Below are 21,374 nucleotides of genomic sequence, written 5' to 3'. Positions count from 1 at the left end.
TTTCATTCTTGATATGATCAGTGGATTTCTTTTTTTATGTATGTATGTATGTATGTATTATTTTTGAGATGGAGTCTCCCTCTGTTGCCCAGGCGGGAGTGCTGTGGTGTGATCACAGCTCACTGCAACCTCTGCCTCCTGGGTTCAAGTGTTTCTCCTGCCTCAGCCTCCTGAGTAGCTGAGATTACAGGCGTGCACCACCACACCCTGCTAATTTTTGTACTTTTAAGTAGAGATGGGGTTTTGCCATGTTGGCCAGGCTGGTCTCGAACTCCTGACCTCAGGTGATCCACCTGCCTCAGTCTCCCAAAGTGCTGGGATTACAGGCGTAAGCCACTGTGCCTGGCCAACCAGTGGTTCTCTATTGAAACTTGGACATTTGGGACATTATAATATTGTGGATTCTATCTAAACCTTTTGTTTTAGCTGGCTTTTTCTGACACTTTTCTGGTAGAGGAAAGAGGGCATACTACCTTGTTGTTGCCAGTTTGGGATGGAAGTAACAAGGTTTTTTTTTTTTGTTTGTGTTTGTGTTTTTTTTTTTTAAGAGGTGGGAGTCTTGCTTTGTTGCCTGGGCTAGAGTGTGGTGGCATAATCATAGCTCACTGCAGCCTTGAACTGGGCTTAAGCAATCCTCCTACCTTAGCCTCCCAGGTACCTGGGCATATAGGCACATGCCACCATGCCCAGCTAATGACTTTTTTTTGTTTGTTTTTGAGACAGGGTCTCACTGTGTTGCCCAGGCTGGTCTCGAACTCCTGGTCTCAAGCAATCCTCCCACCTCACCTTCTGAGTGGCTGGGATTTGCAGTCACAAGCCATAGTGCCTAGCAAGTCGAGGTTTCTAAGTTAGCCTCTGTTGACACCTTTTTTTTTTTGGGAGGGGGGTTGCGGGAGGGGTCTTTGTTATTGCCAGGTAGTTGTAGTTCTGGCTCTCTATGTGATCTTCACTGATACCCTGGAGAGGGTAACCTCATTACTGTTGGTGGTTGTGCCTGTCCTAAATCTCCACGAGGCCTTCTGTGCCAGCATTTCAGTGGGGTGAGGGAGGTCCTCTTTGTTAAAGAGGAAAGTTTAGGTTTTCCATGTGGTCTCCTCTGACATTGCAGGATCATTGAGCTTTATTATGGTTCAGGGAGCAGTGAAGTTTCTGTTTTCTAGTGAGCCTTCTTGTGCACCATCTTGGCCCAGTATTAGGGTATTTTATTACAGCCTAGCTTGGCTTCCACCTGATCTTTGCTTGTGTGGATGGAGGTGGAACTACAGTTTGTGTGTGTGTGTGTGTGTGTGTGTGTGTGTGTGTATGATATTTGGATAGAGTAGATTGTAATTGTCTACATATTATCTTGCTAAGCTCCCTCTTTTTTGTTCCTTTGGCTAGAGAGTAAGCTTTTTTGTTCAAGACTTACTTGTCTGAATTAATTGGTGTTTCCTGGCTGCCAGTTTCTTCAACTCTGTGTCTGAGATATATGAAAAAGAAAACCCAGGGAACTAAACTCACCACTGTTATTTGTCCTTACATTCTCAGGTCCATAGCTGGTCAGCCTTCTAGTCTCCATTATTCAGTCTTATGTTTGTCATGTACCTAAATCCAAGACTCTTAGTTATATTAATGAGTATAAAAGGAAAATGTATATCTGCTCTATCTTCCTCAAAGTAGAAACCTTTATTCCATAAGTTTTAAAACGGAGTATCAATTTTCATTTAGTACTACATATTTTCTAATTTCTATTTTGACCTTTTCTTTGATTCATAAGTTATTTAGAAATGTATTTCTTACTTTGTAAGCACTTGTGGCTTTTCTGGTTATTTTCTGTATTGAGTTTAGTTTAATAGCATTGTGGTCAGAGACAGTATCTTGATGATCTTGGTCTTTTAAAATGTTTAAAAATTTTTTTAAATACCTGGCATGTGGTCAATATTTGTAAATGTTATGTGTATACTTGTGAGGAGTGTGTATTCTGTATTTACAGGGTGTAGTCTTCCATATGTCAGTTAGGTCAGCATGGTTAATTGTGTTGTTTAAATTATCTGTGTTCTTATTGATTATTTTTTTTAATCTTCTTGTCCCATTAGTTACCAAGAATAGTGGTGAAATTCTCCTCCTATCATTGTGAATTTGTCTATTTCTCCTTATAGTTTTGACAACTTCTGCCTTACATATTTAGTGGCCATAGTAAGTGCATATAAATTTAAAATTGTCACATCTTTCTGGTGTATTTAACCTTTATCATTATTAATTTCTCTCTCCATTTTAAATAATGGGGGTTTTTGGCCTTAAAATCTACTTTTATTATTTTTTCATTGACAGCAATCAATAAGAAAATCTTGTTTTAAAAGAGAAGATCAAATTTTAGTTTTGTATCAGTGTACTTTCGATGAGGAGTCAATTTTAAGACAAACCTATAAACAATTTTCATTTTAGCCAATTTGTTCACAAAATTTCTTTCATAAGATTCATCTCTCACAAACCTTTCATAATTTGCCCAGACCTTCTACAACTTGCTCAATCCTTTGGTTTTGTCTTATATTTCTGTTTTTTATATTGAAACAATCATTTTGCCTTAGGACAAAAATTTACTTCCCTTTTTTTCTATCATTTCAACCACATAAGATTTTTTTATACAAAAATTACTGTCATTCTCTTTTCTTACCAAAAATACATTCTCATAGTTTTTTGTATCTGTTTTTTACTTGTTCCTTTCTGCCTTGTTTTCATGTTTTTCCAAATTCATATTTTGAAATAATCTTTCAATAACTTCTGAATTCGACAAATTACTTTTTAAATAAAAACACATTTTTATGTTGTTTAAAACAATTTTTTTCACCAAAAACAAATTTTGTTTTTTTCTTGTACACTTTGCATACAGAATTCTATGTATTAACTAGAATTTTAACTCTTAGTAATCTTAATTTTTAGTTAAATCTTAGTAATCTTAACTTTTAGTGAAAACCTAGGAAGTAAGCAATTTTGAGCTGTCACATATCAACATTTTATGAATACACATTTTATAATCTTTAAAAATGTATTTTTCCATAGAATAATTTTTAATGTGGAGCCAAACATATTTTTTAACCCCCAAATATTTTTTCTTCCTATAAAGCTTTAGAAGCCAAGAGTAAACCTAAACTTACATTTGGGAATTAGTGTTTCTTTATTTTAACTTATTTGGATTGCTACTACAATAAAGCAAGTCACATGAATTTTCTGGTTTCTCAGTGCATAGAAAAGTTATGTTTACACTATACTGTAGTCTGTTAAGTTTACAATATAATTATATCTTAAAAATGTAGATACCTTAATTGGAAAGTACTTTGTTGCTAAAAAATGCTATTGATCACCTGAGCCTTCAGTGAATAATCATCTATTAGCAGGCCAAGGGTCTGGCCTTTCTGCTGATGGCTGCTAACTATTTAGATGGTTGCTGAAGGTTGGGATGGCTGTAGCAATTTCTTAAAATGAGACAACAATGAAGTTTGCCATATCAGTTGACTCTTCCTTTCACGAAAGATTTCTTTGGAGCATGGTATTCTATTTGCTAGCATTTTGCCTACAGTAGAGTAAAAATTGAATGCCGTTTTATGATGCAATTCATTAATTCCTTGGCAAATGTATACTTTTGGCAGGATAATTTTGTGGTAGCTGCTAAGATAGCGCATTCTGTGTTTACAAAGATTGAATCCCAGTGCACGTTAAACCTAAGAGTAAGGAGTATAGTGTTCTTGAGGGACTTTTCCGTCTCTATTAAAATACAATTTCAGAGGAAACCAAAACAACTGCAATTATAGTTTAAAGATTGTCTTAAGTAATACGTAGATATCACACTAATTTATCAGAGATGGTATAATTCAAGCAAGGCCTGATAATTTAATGGTTGGTTTGCATAGGACGAAGTTTTTTTTGTTGTAAGAAGTGATTTGTAATAACCCATGACTAAGGAAGATTCTATCAGGAAAAAAATATGTATGTATATGTGTGTGTGTGTGTGTGTGTGTGTGTATGTGTATAATATGTATTATGGGACTAGGGAAAGAAAGGAGACAGCTATTTTAATTAAAATTTTTGTTCTTAGTTGTAAGAACACTTTGAAACATCACTTTTTATTTCTAGATGAAATAAACAGTGATGTTCGTAATACTGAGTCAGTGCTTTTGGAGATAGGTGAGATTTAGTTTTCTCTTAACACAGTGTATAACACATAGGAGTTGATCAATATTTATGTGTTGACTAATTTCTCATGTGAATCTGCAGTCTGGGTGCAGCTTGCCTTGTGTCAAGTAAAAGACCCTTCAAAGCATTAATCATAGACATAGTTACTTGCTGAAGTTCACCTTTTGAAGACCTTGATTCTCCCTAGCCAGTTACCACGTTCCAAATAGCTTTTCCTCTGATTTGGGAGAATGGATTTTGTACCAGGATCTATACTTGAAGCTTACTGCAGTAGCTTCGGGAAACATGACTCTGGTTTGTGAATTTAAGACTACCTAAACTGGGAAAGTCTGTGCTTCTAGTGGAGCTAGGTTAATACTTGAAGATGTGATTTTGATGGTCACAGAAGCTGCGTGGAAGTAAAGAAAATTGTTCAAGGTGTGATTCAGCTTTATATTTGCGTTTTGTTTTATGAACAATTAAAATCTGAGAATTGGGCTTTGTAATAAAAATGATAAGGAGAGGCTGGGCGTGGTGGCTCATGCCTGTAATCTCAGCACTTTGGGAGGCCGAGGCAGGCAGATTGCCTGAGGTCAGGAGTTCGAGACCAGCTTAGCCAGCATGGTGAAACCCTATCTCTCTACTAAAAATACAAAAATTAGCCAGGCATGGTGGCAGGCACCTGTAATCCCAGCTATTCAGGAAGCTGAGGCAGGAGAATCGCTTGAACCAGGGAGGTGGATGTTGCAGTGAGCCGAGATCGCACCATTGCACTCCAGCCTGGGCAACAGAGCAGACTCCTCTCAAAAAAAAAAAAAAGATGAGAATAATAAAAGTGATAAAAATATGTAATATTAAAGGAAGCTTACGTTTACTGATCACAAATTATGTAATTATGTTTATTTCTCTGTGCAGGTATAATTTGGCCTCCTGAGATTCTGCATTAGTAAGAAAGGAGTGGGAAATACCCTTGGAAAGAAAACTAAAGCAGTAAGAAAGCCAAAACTTATTTTTACATGGTTGTCAGCACATTTACCGATATGGACACTTTTCCCAACAATTTTCCTCCTGGTGGTGACAGTGGATTGACAGGTTCTCAGTCGGAGTTCCAGAAAATGTTGATTGATGAAAGGTTACGATGTGAGCATCATAAAGCTAATTATCAGACTCTGAAGGCTGAACACACAAGGTAAATTACTTAAATCTAGAAGTGGGGTTTGGTTTTAAAAAGTTATTGGCATTATCTTGGCTGAATGTTTGCTATAGAATATAGTATAATTTTGTTATTTTGCAATGTATACATTTAAAACTTTTTTAATGTAGTAAAATTTTTACTTTAAAATTATTTTGTTCCAAACTAAGTATGATATCAAGTGGGTTATGAATTTATAAGCCTTATTTTGAAAGTAGCAAGACGTATAAGATTAAATGTATCCAGATGGCTAAATGTGTTCCCCATCTCCCACCAAAGTAAAATTGCATTCCAAAACTACAGTGTTAATAATTAAATGAAACTCTGTAAAGAAAAGATATTTGTGGGTTTAAAGGAATGTGTGATATTGGTCTTGTTTTTCTGTAGTGTTGATTGACTTTACATAAAGTAATGCAATTAGAAAGAAAGGATTTACTCAAAATTGAATTCTCTTTAAAAAAAAAACCAGGTTGCAGAATGAATATGTACAGTTACAAAATGAACTCAAGCACCTGTTTAATGAAAAGCAAACTCAGCAGGGAAAACTTCAGCTCCTGCTTGAAGAACTAAGAGGAGAATTAGTAGAGAAAACTAAAGACTTAGAAGAAATGAAACTGCAGGTGAGAAAATATATTTGAGTTTTGAGTTAGTATAAAAGCAGTCAGATACGTAGTGGAAGTAAGTAGTTTTGGTGAATTTGGCAATTTCTGTCTATATCCTTAATGATTACTTTGCTGTATCTCCACGTGGTACAATTTAATCTTCTTTCATATATTTTAGAATGTTAGCTACCATGTAAGGGAGCCATGTAACTGTTATGTAAATTGGTATTATATTGCCTATTCTGATGTAAATAATATTTAACAATTAAGATTAGGGAAAAAGTGAGTTTGAATTGATAAAAATTCAGAATTAAGGAATGTTTTTAAAAGAGTTACTAATATTTGTATATGCATTATAACTGAAAGTAAGCTAAAAAAAGACAGCTGTTCTTAAGGAGCTTCTTAAAAGAGACTGTAAAAACAGTATGTGCACATAATTTATGTGTACATTGTAAAGCAAATGGGTTTGTAAAGCAAAAGATAGTTGTCTCCGAAGTGCTGAAGTACAGTTTCTTTAGATCATTTTCACGCTATTCATTTTTTCATTTGTCTGGAAAATAGAGCAAAGCCAGACTTTAAACTCCAGTCAGATTTCCTGTAAATTTCAAATTAGTAGGTTCTCACGAATAATATTTTCCCGTATTTAATCTCTGAAGAGCACCAGCTATTTATTTCTGCCTAACAATCTGCTTGGTACAAATAATAAGGTATTATTAATATTAGAGTCAGAAGTTCATAGAGTAAGAAGGCATCTTTCAAGTCACCTAGTCTGGCATATCACCCAACTCTTAGATATCCTTTGACAGAAGCCTTGTAAGTTTGTCATTCAGTAACTTTTTCAAATCTACCATTGCTGGGAACACCACTAAGCCTGGCTTGGAGCCTCCACTGTGCTCACTGTTTCATTCTTAGGTATATTTAGGACATTTAAATATACAAATAGAAACCTCAGAAATGTAAATTGAAGAGGGAAACGTAATTTAAGCCTGTAGAATCAGTGCATTAATTTGTTTTGCAAAAATTTAGAGCCCTGTATGAATGGAAGCTGTGAATGCTGAACCCAAGATATTTGAGAGATTCTTCAGGTATTGCAAATTTAATTATTCTGTTTCATGAGAGTGACATCTAAACGTGATTATTTGTACCAAGCACATCCAGAAAGTAAGTAAAGAACATCCAGAAGGCTGGAGTAGTTATATTAATTCAGATAAAAGAGACTTCCAGACAAAGAGTATCACTAAAGATAAAAAGGACGTTTTATAATGAAAAAAGGGTCAATTCTTCCAGAAGATGATACCTTCAACAAGTAACTATGTCTCTATGCCTAGTTTTCTCATGTGGTAAAGGGGATAAAAGTTTCTGCTTAACAAGAGTTGTGAGGACTAATGAGATAACATCTATATTTTTACTACCATACTTGCCACATAGTAAATATTCATAAATGATGACATGTTTATTTGAATTCAGACTCCATGAAGGCAGGAACTTTTTTTCAGTGTGTCTTCAGTGTTTAGGATAATGCCTAATAAACATCTATTTGTTGAATGAATGACGTGAAAAATTGAAATAAATGAATGAATTGGGACTGTTGTTCATATATTGCACTGTCTATGTCAAACATACCTAGATCCTCAGCATCTTAGAGTTGGTAATCATCTAGTTTTTCTTTGAATCTATTATAGGTTGAGTTGTATCCCCAACCAGGATATGTTGAAGTCTTAACTGCTAGTACCTCAGAAGGTGACCTTATTTGGATGTAGGGTCATTACAGTTGTAATTAGTTAAGCTGATGAGGTCATATTGGAGTATGATAGGCCTTTAACTCACTATTACTGGTGTCCTTAAAAAAAGAGGAGAAGAGAGATGGAGACAGATGGGGTAGAGGGGAGCACTTTGTGATGGTGGAGGCAGAGATTTAAGTGCTCCAGAAGCTAGAAAGAGGCAAGGAAGGTTTCTTCCCTGCAGATTTTAGGGGGAGCAAGGCCTGTCAACACACCTTGATTTCAGACTAATAGCCTCCAAAACTGTGAAAGAACAAACTTCTGTTATTTAAAGCTGCGTAGTTTCTGGTATTTTATTATGGCAACCTAGGAAACGAATACACTGTCCAAAGCAGAATCCTTTTTAGAACATCTTTCAGACAGGACTCTCTTCATTCTCTACTTCAGTGCTTTCAGTGCTAGAGAACCTGGTGAACTTTCTAAAGTGATCCAATTGTATTTATAGATTAAAGTATGTTAAACATTTTCTCTCTCCTATTAAAATGCAGTCATCTACCCTGTAGCCTCGCTGTTGGTAACTTTGGATGTTCCTCCATGTGAAAACTTCCCAAATGTTTGCTCACAAATATAATTTATCTAGTAAGGCTTCTGTTTTTTCAGATAAACATATCTAGTTTCCGTGTGATATTTATTTGGCAAAAATAAGCTAAAGAAACATCATGTATACATATAAACACATATTTTGAAGCAATTTAGCTATTTGTTTAATGGATGCTTGCAATTTGTGCAAATTGTTAGTTTAGGAAAGTAAATTCAACAAAGATCAAGAAATATTTCAATGAAGGTTTATGAAAGATGATTATTTTTAAAATATACATGCATTGTCTAGTCTACCTACAAAAATACTTTTTCTAAGATTTAATGTCATCTCTTATAGGAAAAAGATATAAGAGATATTCATTTCTAGAACATTTCTGCATCAGTAGTGAATGGGAATGATAATAGTGCCTAGCTCATAGGATGACTGTAAGGATGAAATGAGACAGTGCATAGAAATTGTTAGTTCAGGCTGAGCATGGTGGCTCCCACCTTGAGAACTTCAGGAGGCAGGAGGATCACTTGAGGCTAGGAGTTCGAAACCAGCCTGGGTAACATAACTGAGTAACTCTGTCTCTAAAAAATAAAGTAAAATAAGTTAGCCTGACATACTGGCATGCACCTGTAGTCCCAGCTACTAGAGGCTGAGTCAGGAGACTTGTTTGAACCTAGGAGTTTGAGGCTTCAGGGAGCTGTGGTTACCCCACCACATTTTACCCTGGGCAGCAGCGTGAGACCCTGACTCAAAAAAAAGTATTAGTACGGTACTTTGATCTAGTAAGTGGTCAGTACATGTTGTTATTGTGTTACTATATACCATGTTAGCAAAACCTTTTTGAATATGGGGATCATTTGATATATTCTAATAAAACTAAATGGAAATTACTTTACCAGTGATTAATATGCTCTTTTTGTGCTAATGAAAACTGTATAACCTAGTATACAGTTTCCCATTTTGTTTTGGCTGCTGGAAAGCTCAGATCAAAGTATAATACTCAGTTTCAGTCATTAATTTATTAAGAATTTTTGGCATAGCAGTATTTGCCTTCTTAAAGTATTCTTTGTAAAAGATTGGCCTATTTTAGATTATTAAATGGCAAGTACTGCAGTGTTAAAGATTTGTTTTTATAGATTTAAAATAGGTAATGACACCTAGACTATTGTATGATAAAACATTCTTATGTTTCTTTGGAGACAAGTAGTGGCAATATTCCATTAGAAGTCTAAGACACTGCTGGGTGCAGTGGCTCATGACTGTAATCCCAGATCTTTGGGAGGCCGAGGTGTGTGGATCACCTGAGGTCAGGAGTTCGAGACCAGCCTGGCCAACATGGTGAAACCCAGTCTCCATTGAAAATACAAATATTAGCTGGGTGTAGTGGTACATGCCTGTCTTCCCAGCTACTCGGGAGGGTGAGGCAGGAGAATTGTTTGAACCTGGAGGCAGAGGTTGCAGTGAGCCAAGATCGTGCCATTGCACCCCAGCCTGGGCGACAGAGCGAGACTCTTTCTCCAAAAAAAAAAAAAAAAGTAGTCTAAGACAGAATATTTTTTCCTAAAATGGGATGGGAAAAATCCACTAATTCAGTCAGTGTCTTGGTTTATGTGTGCTTTGGAGGTATACGGGATAGGAGAGGGAGAGATGGGGAGAGACAGAGGAAGAGAGAATTTATTATGTGTGTGTTTGTTTTTAATAAGGTTCCTAGGAGGTAAGAAAAAGTTAGAGATCCTTTGTCAGAGACCTCAGATCAGAAGACCCCTAAACTGTTGTATGCTGTTAGATTGCACAGGCCAATGGTGAGGTGCACACCATTACAGGATTTAAAGCACTGTTGTTTCCAAGAGGCATCTGTGATGTAATTGAACATATAATATTAGAAGCTGCATGGATATTGTGCAGCTGCATCACTCTACAGGGTGGTGAGCACAGGTTATCTTTGTTCTTTGTAATGCATTTTGTCTGGTTTTTTGGCTGCTGTTCTCTATTGCTGGTTTTAAGCAATTTGATTGACATACTTTGCAGTTTTCTTTGTATCTGTAGTGCTTGGGGTTTATTGAGTTCCATAGGTCTATGGGTTTACAGTTTTTATCAAACTGAAAATTTTTGGAGATTACTTCTAAAAATATTTTCTGTCTCCTCTTTCACCTCCTTTGGAGACTCTTAATTACATTCTAATATTAGACCACTTAAAGTTCTCCCATAGCTTGCTGATGTTGTTTATTAATTTATTTTTAGTGTTTTTTGTCTCTGTGCTTCATTTTGGTTAGTTTCTGTTGCCATGTTTTCAGATTCATTGATTTTTTCTTCTGCAGTATCTAACCTGCCATTAATTCCATGCAGTGTAATTTTCATCTCAGAAATTGTAGTTTTCATCTCTGGAAGTTCAATTTTTTTTTTTTTTTTTTTTTTTTTTTTGAGACAGAGTCTCTGTGTTGCCCAGGCTGGAGTGCAGTGGCATGATCTTGGCCCACTGCAAGCTCCGCCTCCTGGGTTCATGCCATTCTACTGCCTTAGCCTCCTGAGTAGCTGGGACTGTAGGCCCGCCACCACGCCTGGTTAATTTTTTTTATTTTTTATTTTTAGTAGACATGGGGTTTCACCGTGTTAGCCAGGATGGTCTCGATTTCCTGAGCTCGTGATCTGCCTGCCTTGGCCTCCCAAAGTGCTGGGATTACAGGCGTGAGCCACTTCGCCCGGCCTTGGTCTTTTTATCTCTATCCAGCATGTTCAGTCTTTTCTCTAGTTCTTTGAACATATGGAATTCAGTTACAATAACTGTACGATAAAGTTATAATGACATCTGTGTCATTTCTGGGCCTGTTTTAAGTTTATCCCCCCTGCTCCCACCACACACACACACTCACTCTCACTCTCTCTCTCTCTCTTATGCTTCTCTGCATGCCTGGAAAATTTTTATTGGATGTTAGATATTGTGAACTTTCTTTTTAAAATGCTGGATTTTTGTTGTTGTTGTTGTTTTGTTTTGTTTTTGGGACGGAGTTTCACTCTTGTTGCCCAGGCTGGAGTGCAATGGAGTGATCTCAGCTCACTGCAGTCTTCACCTCCCAATATTTTTATGTTCTGATACATGTTCTTGAGCTTTATTTTGGGACACAGTTAAATTATTTGGAAACAGTTTTATCTTTCTGGGTCTTGCTTTTTTTTTTTTTTTATTTTTTTTTTATTTTTTTTTTTTGAGACGGAGTCTCGCTCTGTCACCCAGGCTGGAGTGCAGTGGCGCGATCTCGGCTCACTGCAAGCTCCGCCTCCCGGGCTCACGCCATTCTCCTGCCTCAGCCTCTCTGAGTAGCTGGGACTACAGGCGCCCGCCACCACGCCCGGCCAATTTTTTGTATTTTTAGTAGAGACGGGGTTTCACCATGGTCTCGATCTCCTGACCTCGCGATCCGCCCGCCTCGGCCTCCCAAACTGCTGGGATTACAAGTGTGAGCCACCGCGCCCGGCCATGGGTCTTGCTTTTAAGATTTAAGTGGGAGCAGAGTAGTATTTAGTGTAGTGCTAATGATTTCCCACCACTGAGGCAAGACTCTTCTGAGTACTATAAGAATTTCTTTATGAAACAAAAGATTTTAATCTGATTTTGGGGAACAGAAACTATTCTTAGGTCTTTGTGAGCTCTGTGTATTTATCCTTCTAATCCCTTCAGGTGTTTCTTTGCCTAGCCTTAGGTAGTTTCCTTGCACACATGTGTTAATCAGTACTCTACTGAATGAGTCAAGACTTTTGGTAGGTCTTCATAGTTCTCTTTCTGTGCCCTCTTTTCTCTGCTACCGTGTCTTAGGACTCTAACCACCCCACTGTCCCTGGATGCTCAGTTTCATCTCCTCAACTCAGGGAGTCCATCATGACTGCGTGGGTATCCTTTCCTGTGCCAGGTCCTGAAAACTCTCAAAGCTCATCTTCTATGTTTTGTGTCTCTCAGGGATCTGCCTTTTGCTTTCTTATGTCTAGTGTCTTGCAAACTGTTTAATTTTTGTCTGTTTTGTTTGTTTCAGGCAAGAGAGTGAATCTGGGCTCTTACTCTATCTTGGCTGAAAGTGGAAGGCTTTTTACTTTCAGTTAACTTTCGGTTTTGGAAGTCTCAAACATGTAATGCATTCCCATGTATCCATCATCCAGCATTAATAATTATTCATCCTTAGCCAGGCTTGTTTGATCTACTACTTTCTCCCACCCACTCCCACTTTTTTCCTCAATGTTTCTGTATTATTTTGAATCAAATAATATTATTTCAACAAATAATTGAGTATATATCTCTATAACAAACCAGTGCAGTTTGTCTTAAAAGCATAATCACAATACCTTTGCCATATTTAAAATACTTATTCATTAATACCTTTTAATATCTCACCTTTGTTCAGATTTTCTTAATTTTCCCATGGTTTTGCTTGCCTAGTTTTGAAGTTAGATCATTTGAAACAGGAGCCATGTAAGCTTTACCTATTAATCTCTTCCTTTTAATTGCTACCTCATCTTTGGACTCTTGATATTGTCACCCAGACTTGATACTTGATACCGTAAACCAGATTATTACATGAGCTTTCTATCTGGTTTCTTTGGCTCCATTTACTGCCTCTTCTTCTCACAGCTATAGCTACTCTCCCACTAAAGCTTTTGATTCATCTTGCTTCTTTGTAAAATATAGATATGGTAGTGTCACTCTTAAGCTTAAAAACCTTCAGTAAATAAGGTACAGAAAAGTATATGTACAATATCCTTTTTGTATAGAAATCAAAAGTGATATACATGCTTGTGTATCTGTAGATTGTTTTAGGAAGGGTACATAAGAAGTTATTAACAATGATTGCTTCAGTAGAAGGAAATTGGATTACTGAAGTGAGAAGACTTTTTAGTCTTTTGTTTGAATTATTTATGTAATTGTATATATTCATTTTAAATAAAATAAATTTTTAAAGTAAATACTATTGAATACTGAATAAATAATAAGAGTCTAAGCCTGGTATTCAGGAACCTTTCACTCTTTGGCTGCAACCTATTTCCCTTTTGTTTCCAGCCAGGGTGCAGCCCTCCAAGGTGGCATTTGGAAATGTTACAGTGTTTAGATATTTCTACCAGTGTGAATATAGGGTCCCACGATTTTAAATTTTCTGTAGTACTTAATGTGGTCCCATTCAAAATGGCTTTAACTCACCTTTGAAAATCACTTTTCTCCCATACAGTCTCTGACACTCAGGCAAATGAAAATGTTACCTGGCTTGAGTTTGGGTTCTATAAGCTTTCTATATAAGGGTTCTATATAAGCTTTAGTTTTCCCATTCCTTTGATGCATCATGCCTTCTATCCTAAATGTGTTTTCTCTTTTTTACCTGTCTGATAAGCCTGTATTGCCTACTTTTATAGTTATTTGTGTGTATGAGTTATTTTTAACACCAGAGTTTGAAGATTTTATGGGGAGATACGTGCTTCATGTGAGTTTTTGTGATCTTTATAAAGTTATTTAGATACCTTGTGTGCCTCAGTGTAGCTATACTGTGGGATCGTTGTAGGAATTAAATAAAGTAATGCATATAATGTGCTTAGAACAGGATGGTATGTAGGTTACAGTGCATTGTACAATGCTTTATATATTATATATAGTAAGCTCTCCATTCAGTAAAATGTAATATTTTGAATACAATATTTGGACTATTCATAAAAAAGGAAACTGAACATTATCATTTTTATAGAAATTAATATAAATACAAACTTTAGATTTTTTTTTTCTTTTTACAACTAGTATTTGTTCCTCCTTCATTCATGAAATAGTAGTTGAGTGGTTCCTATGTGCCAGACATTGGTGCAAGGTATTGGGAATACAACGGTGAATAAAGACTGTGTCTTCCCATATGAGACTTACATAAATATTTAATTACTTATTAAAATACGAGTTCTGTAAAAGAGTGTGACAAGGAGAAGCCTAAATTAAGTACAGTGTGAGAGTAAAAATGAGCCTTTTCTAATTGAAAATAAGTCTGAAAGGTTTTCTTTGGTATAACAAATTGTTACACCTTTATTTTGCCTGCTTTGGAAAATAACTAGACTATTAGCCATTGTATACAACATGATAGTCTTAGCTGCCAACATAGTTATTCCCGACAATAGCAATAATAATCAGTAATTGTCTTTACTTCATGTTAATGGAATTTTTGACATCTCTAAGAGGCTGAAATTGAGATTCTTAAAGTGTTATTTCAAATGATGATTCTATTCGTATAGTGATCACTGTAAAATAACTATATTGCGAAAACTTTCATGAATTCCATTGTCATAATTAGGAGAGAGGCTTTGAAATATGGAGAATTCTTGATTTTAATGTGATTTTATATTGTTTGCATTTCTCTACATATTAGATATTAACTCCACAAAAATTGGAATTGCTAAGAGCCCAAATACAACAAGAATTAGAAACTCCAATGAGAGAACGTTTTAGGAATCTAGATGACGTAAGTAACTTATGTTGTTTACTATGCATTTATCCTCATGGGATCAAAGTCTTGATGGAAAGCATCATTCCCCTACCCCAAAACCCTGCAGTAGTTCCCCCTTTTACTTAGTCATTACAGTGGCCTCTACAGCTTCACAGGATTGAACTCCCATTACCTCTCTGATCTCCTTTCCTTTTTCCACATTGGCCTACTGATGTTTCTTTGGCACTCCAGAATTGGTGCATTTCTTTATTTTTGTTTTTAATTTTATTTTTTTTTAATTTTTTTGAGACAGAGTCTGGCTCTGTTGCCCAGCCTGGAGTGCAGTGGCATGATCTCGGCTCACTTCAACCTCCACCTCTTGGGTTCAAGCGATTCTCTTGCTTCAGCCTCCCAAGTAGCTGGGATTACAGGCACGCACCACCGTACCTGGCTAATTTTTGTATTTTTAGTAGAAAGGGGTTTCACCATATTGGCCAGCTGGTTTTGAACTCCTGATCTCAAGTGATCTGCCTGCCTCGGCCTCCCAAAGTGTTCGGATTACAGGCCTGAGCCACCATGCCCAGCCGAATTGGCACATCTCTTTTGCCTTGAATACTCTCCCTCCAGATATGTCGTGGCCAACTTCATCTCTTATAAGTCTTTGCTAAAATGTCACTTTCTCAATGGGGCCTACTTTGACTGCTCGCATCTACCTATTTAATATTGCAACCTGCCTTTCCCATTACTGCTTAGACCTTTAGACCCCCTTACCTTGCTCTGTTTTTTTATTTTTTTTTCTGGTATACATACCTTCTACTGTGCTATATAATTTGCTTATTTATTGTGTTTATTTTCTGTTTTACCACCTCTAGAATGGAAGTTGCATGAGAGGAGGAACCTTTACCTGTTTTGTTCATTGTTATATTCCAAGTTCCTAGAACAGATTTTGGTATACAGTAGGTGCTCAATTAATATTTGTTGAAAGAGAGAATGAGTTTCATGCCACTTCATAAAAGTAAAAATCTGTTAACAGTTTTACTTCAGGTTGAGACTAGTCTCCTTTGGTGAAGTGTTGATATAATATGACTAAATGCTTAATAAAGGGGACAGGATAAGACTGCAGATAATAAGTATATTAGATACTTGGTAGACATTTTATATATGTTACCTTATTTAACAAATATACCTGGCCTTATTCATACAAATGATTACTGTCCCCTTCAAAATGGGCCCCTTTGGAGAGCTGTAGTCTAGTGATGGCAGTAATTGCCCAAAACAGTTGTAGAATCGTCTTTTATAATGGCTTCCTGGCTTGATAATATGATCTTTCTAACACATTCCTAGTGGCAAGCCATTATGGTTTGGGAGTAGTTTAATTTTTGTAAATAAACAAAATCAGACCCAAGATAAGTGATCAAGTTCAATAAAAATTTTTTTTTTTTAATCAAAGCAAAGTATATCTGCAGTAAAATCATGAAACCCATTTTCTTGGTTTACAAACTGGCTTAGAAATCATTGAACTAAAGATTTATGGTGAGCTGGGTATTTTAGGAGACATGCTTTCTTTCCTTGTTATCGAATTTCCTGTTAGTGTCTCCTGTATCTTTCTGCCTTGTTGCCTGAGTTTCTTGTTGGGTATTCAGAATGCCAGCAGCTTTCATAGAGTACTGTTAGGAAGCAGGATGAGAACACTCCAGGGAATTGCATGTGTTCCTGGGTAGTCGGTAGAGCTGATGCTGCATGTACTTCAGGTTGGTCTGTTGAGTTGAACTATCATTGTAATATTTAATTAGATGTTAAAATGCTGTACTAAATATTACAATAACCTTTTATCTCTTTTGACTTCGTTTTACTTACACTAAATTATACATTTAAAAAATCTCTATTTTGAAAGGTGTGCTACATTCTTACATGTTATTTTATTTAAGTCCAGAGATCAACACTTTCCTCAGACTATACACTTTTATTATAATGAGAACCAGTGAAGAAATAAGATTAATTGAATGGTAATTTACTTTTTGGATATCTTTTCAGGAATGTACTAATTCTGTATGTAGGATAGTTGTTATGAGGACTTTTCCAAATTCATTTGTATTTCTGTTAAATTTATTTTTTACTTTTAGAGTGGCTGTCATTATAATGTAATTTAAAATTATATTTGTAAAAGTGATTATTAGAGTGAGTACAAATTTTGTTTATAAATCTATGATAAATGCACTTTCCCTTTAATTTAGGAGGTGGAAAAGTATAGAGCTGTATATAATAAGCTTCGCTATGAACATACATTTCTCAAGTCAGAATTTGAACACCAGAAGGAAGAGTATGCACGTATTTTAGATGAAGGAAAAATAAAATATGAATCAGAGGTAAGTGATTGATTATATGAGTTTCTTCATTATTGTTCTGGTCAACACAATTTTATAATTATGTATTTTAAAAAATTTCAAATTAGAGTTGATTGTATACTTCTATTAATTAATGATGGAGTATTCATCATGATTTTCATCAGCTCTGTATCAACAGTTTTTTTGTGAAAGTTCTGTTTTGGCTGTAGATTTTTAAAATTCTATTTATCCTTTATTTTGTCCAGCCAATGGAGATAGACAACTTTGGGGAGTTTCATTATACAAAGTCTTTTGTCTCATAGCCACAGAGATGGACTTCTCTCTGCAAATATAGTTAGTGTGATTCCTTACTTAGCATTGTTCTTTCTGCTTCTTGGAACCAAACCACATACAGGAAAGCACTAGCTGTCAGCCTGTGCACTTTGATATAAACAGGGGGTTTATACCTTAAAGCGTACCCATCAACTTCAAGAAATAGACTTTGTTTTTTCTGCCATTTGCAACTGAAACGTTCTCTCTATGCTGCCTGCAGCATACATTCCCACTTCATCTCCATTGGTTTTTGCAGCCTTTCTACTCGTTTTGTGGTTTGTCGCCTAGTTTTGCCTGAAATGGGGTTACTGTTTTTCATTCGTCGTGTTGCTTTTGGAATATTTTTCAAATGGAGAGAGAGAAATACTAAATTTATCCTGCCATATTCATAAAAAATAGGTTGGTATCTATAGTTACATGAAATATTCTGTTTACAAACATATCTACATTTTAAATTTATTGCATTGTCTTTATTTAGAATTAAGAGTTAAAATATACTTACCTTCCTTTACCAATTACTAAATATTTATAGTGTTCTAGGCATCTAATAAAAACTAAAACTGTTCTATTTGGATCAGACTGATTTATTCTTATTAGTGAGCAAAGTGCCAAGAGTGTTTCATCTGTAAGAAGCTATATGAACCTTGGAACATTTGTGTCCATTGACAGTGTAGTACCAGAACACTATAAATATTTATAATAGTTTTTCACATTTAAAAAACTCTTTATAGCTTTAAGGCTTTAAGTGCTTTATTCACATATTATCTCACTTCTATTACAGTAGTCAGTGAGATGGGGCTGGACTGTCTTATTTTCTTTGATTCATTGATCTAGAGGAGGTCTTGCTCTGTGGCCCAGGCTGGAATGCAGTGGCACAATAATAGCTCACTATAACTTGAGCTCAAGTGATCCTCCTGCCTCAGGTCCCCAAGTAGCTAGGACCACAGGCATGTACTACCTCACCTGGCTAATAAAACAAACAAATAAACAAAAAATACAAAAACTCTTGTAGAGATGGGGCCTTGTTATGTTGCCCAGGCTGATCTTGGACTACCGGCCTCAAGTGACCCTCCTGCCTCGGCCTCTCAAAGTGCTGGAATTAGAGGCATAGGCTATCGTGCCCAACCCTTATTTTCTTCATTTTAAATGAGGAAACTAAGGCACAAGATAAGTGAATTTATTGGGGGAACCCACCCCCAATATTTCAATGTAGGTTCTGTTTTCCATAAGTGTCAGCTGGCTGAGAAATAAAGAGAAAGAGTACAAAGAGAGGAATTTTACAGCTCAGCCACCAGGGATGACGTCACATATCGGTAGGACCATGATGCCCACCTGAGCCTCAAAGCTAGCAAGTTTTATTAAGGATTTCAAAAGGGGAGGGAGTGTAAGAACAGGGAGTAGGTCACAAAGATCATACGCTTCAAAGGGCAAAAAGGAGAACAAAGATCACGAGGCAAAGGGCAAAAGCAAAGATCACAAGGCAAAGGGCAAAAACAAAGATCACAAGGCAAAGGGCAAAAGCAGAGTTACTGATAAGGGTCTATGTTCAGCGGTGCATGTATTGTCTTGATAAACATCTTAAACAACAGAAAACAGGGTTTGAGAGCAGAGAACTGGTCTGACCCCAAATTTACCAGGGTGGGGTTTCCCAATCCTAGTAAGTCTGAGGGTACTGCAGGAGACCAGGGCATATTTCAGTCCTTATCTCAACTGCATAAGACAGACACTCCCAGAGCGGCCGTTTATAGACCTCTCCCTAGGAATGCATTCCTTCCCCAGGGTATTAATTATTAATATTCCTTGCTAGGAAAAGAATTTAGCAATGTCTTCCTTATTGCACATCCGCTTATAGGCTCTCTGCAAGAAGAAAAATTTGGCTCTATTTTGTCTGACCCCGCAGGCAGTCAGACCTTATGGTTGTCTTCCCTTGTTCCCTGAAAATTGCTGTTACTCTATTCTTTTTCAAGGTGCACTGATTTCATATTGTTCAAACACGCATGTTTTACAATCAGTTTGTATAGTTAACACAGTTACAGTGGTCCTGAGGTGACATACATCCTCAGCTTATGAAGATAACAGGATTAAGAGATTAAAGTAAGACAGGCATAAGAAATCATAAAAGTATTAATTTGGGAACTGATAAATGTCCATATTAAAATGAAATCTTCACAATTTATTTTCCTCTGCCATGGCTGCAGCTGGTCCCTCCATTTGGGGTCCCTGACTTACCACAACATGAATTGTTCAAAGTCTCAGAGAATGTCAGCAGCCAGGTTATAGTAGAACTCAGATATACCAACTCCCAGCCCACAGCATGTTTTATTTGTTTTAGTCAGTTCCCTTATTGTTTTAATTTATTGCCATTATATTATATTGGCATATGCCATAACATTTACAAAATGCCCATTCTCTCCAGCTTCGGCTTAAGAGGGAATGGGGGGAGGCCGTACATAGACTAAGTCCATGTTCAATGTTGCACTCCTACACTTTGCACAAAGAAGAATTTGTAATCTCCCACCCAGACCCTCAAACCCACAAACCAGTCCACCACTCACATTCCATATGCCCTAAACCTGGGTCTTGACAATGTGTGGTCAACAGAAAACCTGGACCTTACCCATTCGAAGGTGATCGGCAGTTTGAAGTTGCCACTCTGATTATGGGCCATGCAGCAACTGCAATTTTGTTAAGTAGCCAGTAATACATACACTACATGTAATATAAAGGGTTTTGAATCCATAATTATGATAGACTTAAAGGAATTGCATGTAAAAATTTGTGGAAAATAGGAATGATAAAGATTTCTAGCCTAAAATGAAGATTTAGTATATTGAAGAGAAAACCCTAAGGTTTCATATAGTGGTGCTTTATTTTATACTTTCCTTTTAAAATCTAATGATGATATTTATCTGGTAAGGATTATTTGTATTCTCTAGTTTCTTAGTTTTGTTGTTTTTGAAATAGTGAAACCTGCTTTTGAGAAGTGTCTGTTCATATCCTTTGCCCACATTTTGATGGGGTTGTTTGTTTTTTTTCTTGTAAATTTGTTTGAGTTCTTTGGGGATTCTGGATATTAGCCCTTTGTCAGATGGGTAGATTGCAAAAATTTTCTCCCATTCTGTAGGTTGCCTGTTCACTCTGATGGTAGTTTCTTTTGCCATGCAGAAGCTTTTTAGTTTAATTAGATCCCATTTGTCTGTTTTGGCTTTTGTTACCATTGCTTTTGGTGTTTTAGTCATGAAGTCCTTGCCCATGCCTATGGCCTGAATGGTATTGCCAAGTTTCTTCTATGGTTTTTATGGTTTTAGGTCTAACATTTAAGTCTTTAATCCATCTTGAATTAATTTTCGTGTAAGGTGTAAGGAAGGGATCCAGTTTCAGCTTTCTATGTATGGCTAGCCAGTTTTCCCAGCACCATTTATTAAATAGGGAATCCTTTCCCCATTTCTTGTTTTTATCAGGTTTATCAAATATCAAATGGTTGTAGATGTGTGGTATTATTTCTGAGGCCTCTGTTCTGTTCCATTGGTCTATATATCTGTTTTGGTACCAGTACCAAAAGCTATTTTAGTTGCTGTAGCCTTGTAGTATAGTTTGAAGTCAGGTAGCCTGATGCTTCCAGCTTTGATCTTTTTGCTTAGGATTGTCTAGGCAATGCAGGCTCTTTTTTGGTTCCATATGAACTTTAAAGCAGCTTTTTCCAATTCTGTGAAGAAAGTCATTGGTAGCTTGATGAGGATGGCATTGAATCTAAATTACTTTGGGCAGTATGGCCATTTTCATGATATTGATTCTTCCTATCCATGAGCATGGAATGTTTTTCCATTTGTTTGTGTCCTCTTTTATTTCACTGAGCAGTGGTTTGTAGTTCTCCTTGAAGAGGTCCCTCACATCCCTTGTAAGTTGGATTCCTAGGTATTTTATTCTCTTGGTAGCAATTGTGAATGGGAGTTCACTCATGATTTGGCTCTCTGTTTATGGTGTATAGGAATGCTTGTGATTTTTGCCCATTGATTTTGTATCCTGA

General features: G+C 36.4%; 1 protein-coding gene across 20 annotated transcripts in view; it reads left to right on the top strand.

Annotated features, from left to right (window-relative positions):
• The window catches only part of CEP83 (centrosomal protein 83), a 207,956-nt gene that overhangs the window by 45,414 nt on the left and 141,168 nt on the right, over positions 1–21,374 (top strand). For 18 of the 20 annotated variants that reach the window (XR_008650249.2, XR_010114886.1, XR_010114887.1 and 15 more), the window contains 4 exons: positions 5,065–5,338; positions 5,811–5,961; positions 14,634–14,726; positions 16,925–17,056. Coding sequence is in view for 17 of the 20 variants with exons in the window: in XM_055238460.2 (XP_055094435.1) it covers positions 5,166–5,338; positions 5,811–5,961; positions 14,634–14,726; positions 16,925–17,056 (549 nt within the window). In the remaining 3 variants the exon portion in view is untranslated. Of the gene's footprint in view, positions 1–5,064; positions 5,339–5,810; positions 5,962–14,633; positions 14,727–15,680; positions 16,442–16,528; positions 16,697–16,924; positions 17,057–21,374 lie in introns of those variants that run through there. The other 2 variants (XM_063614262.1, XM_055238467.2) reach the window with 2 other exon arrangements.

Source organism: Symphalangus syndactylus, chromosome 13 (assembly GCF_028878055.3).
Source record: "Symphalangus syndactylus isolate Jambi chromosome 13, NHGRI_mSymSyn1-v2.1_pri, whole genome shotgun sequence".
NCBI lineage: Eukaryota > Metazoa > Chordata > Mammalia > Primates > Hylobatidae > Symphalangus > Symphalangus syndactylus.
Note: the sequence above shows the minus strand (reverse complement) of the source record. Positions and strands in the feature narration are given on the sequence as shown.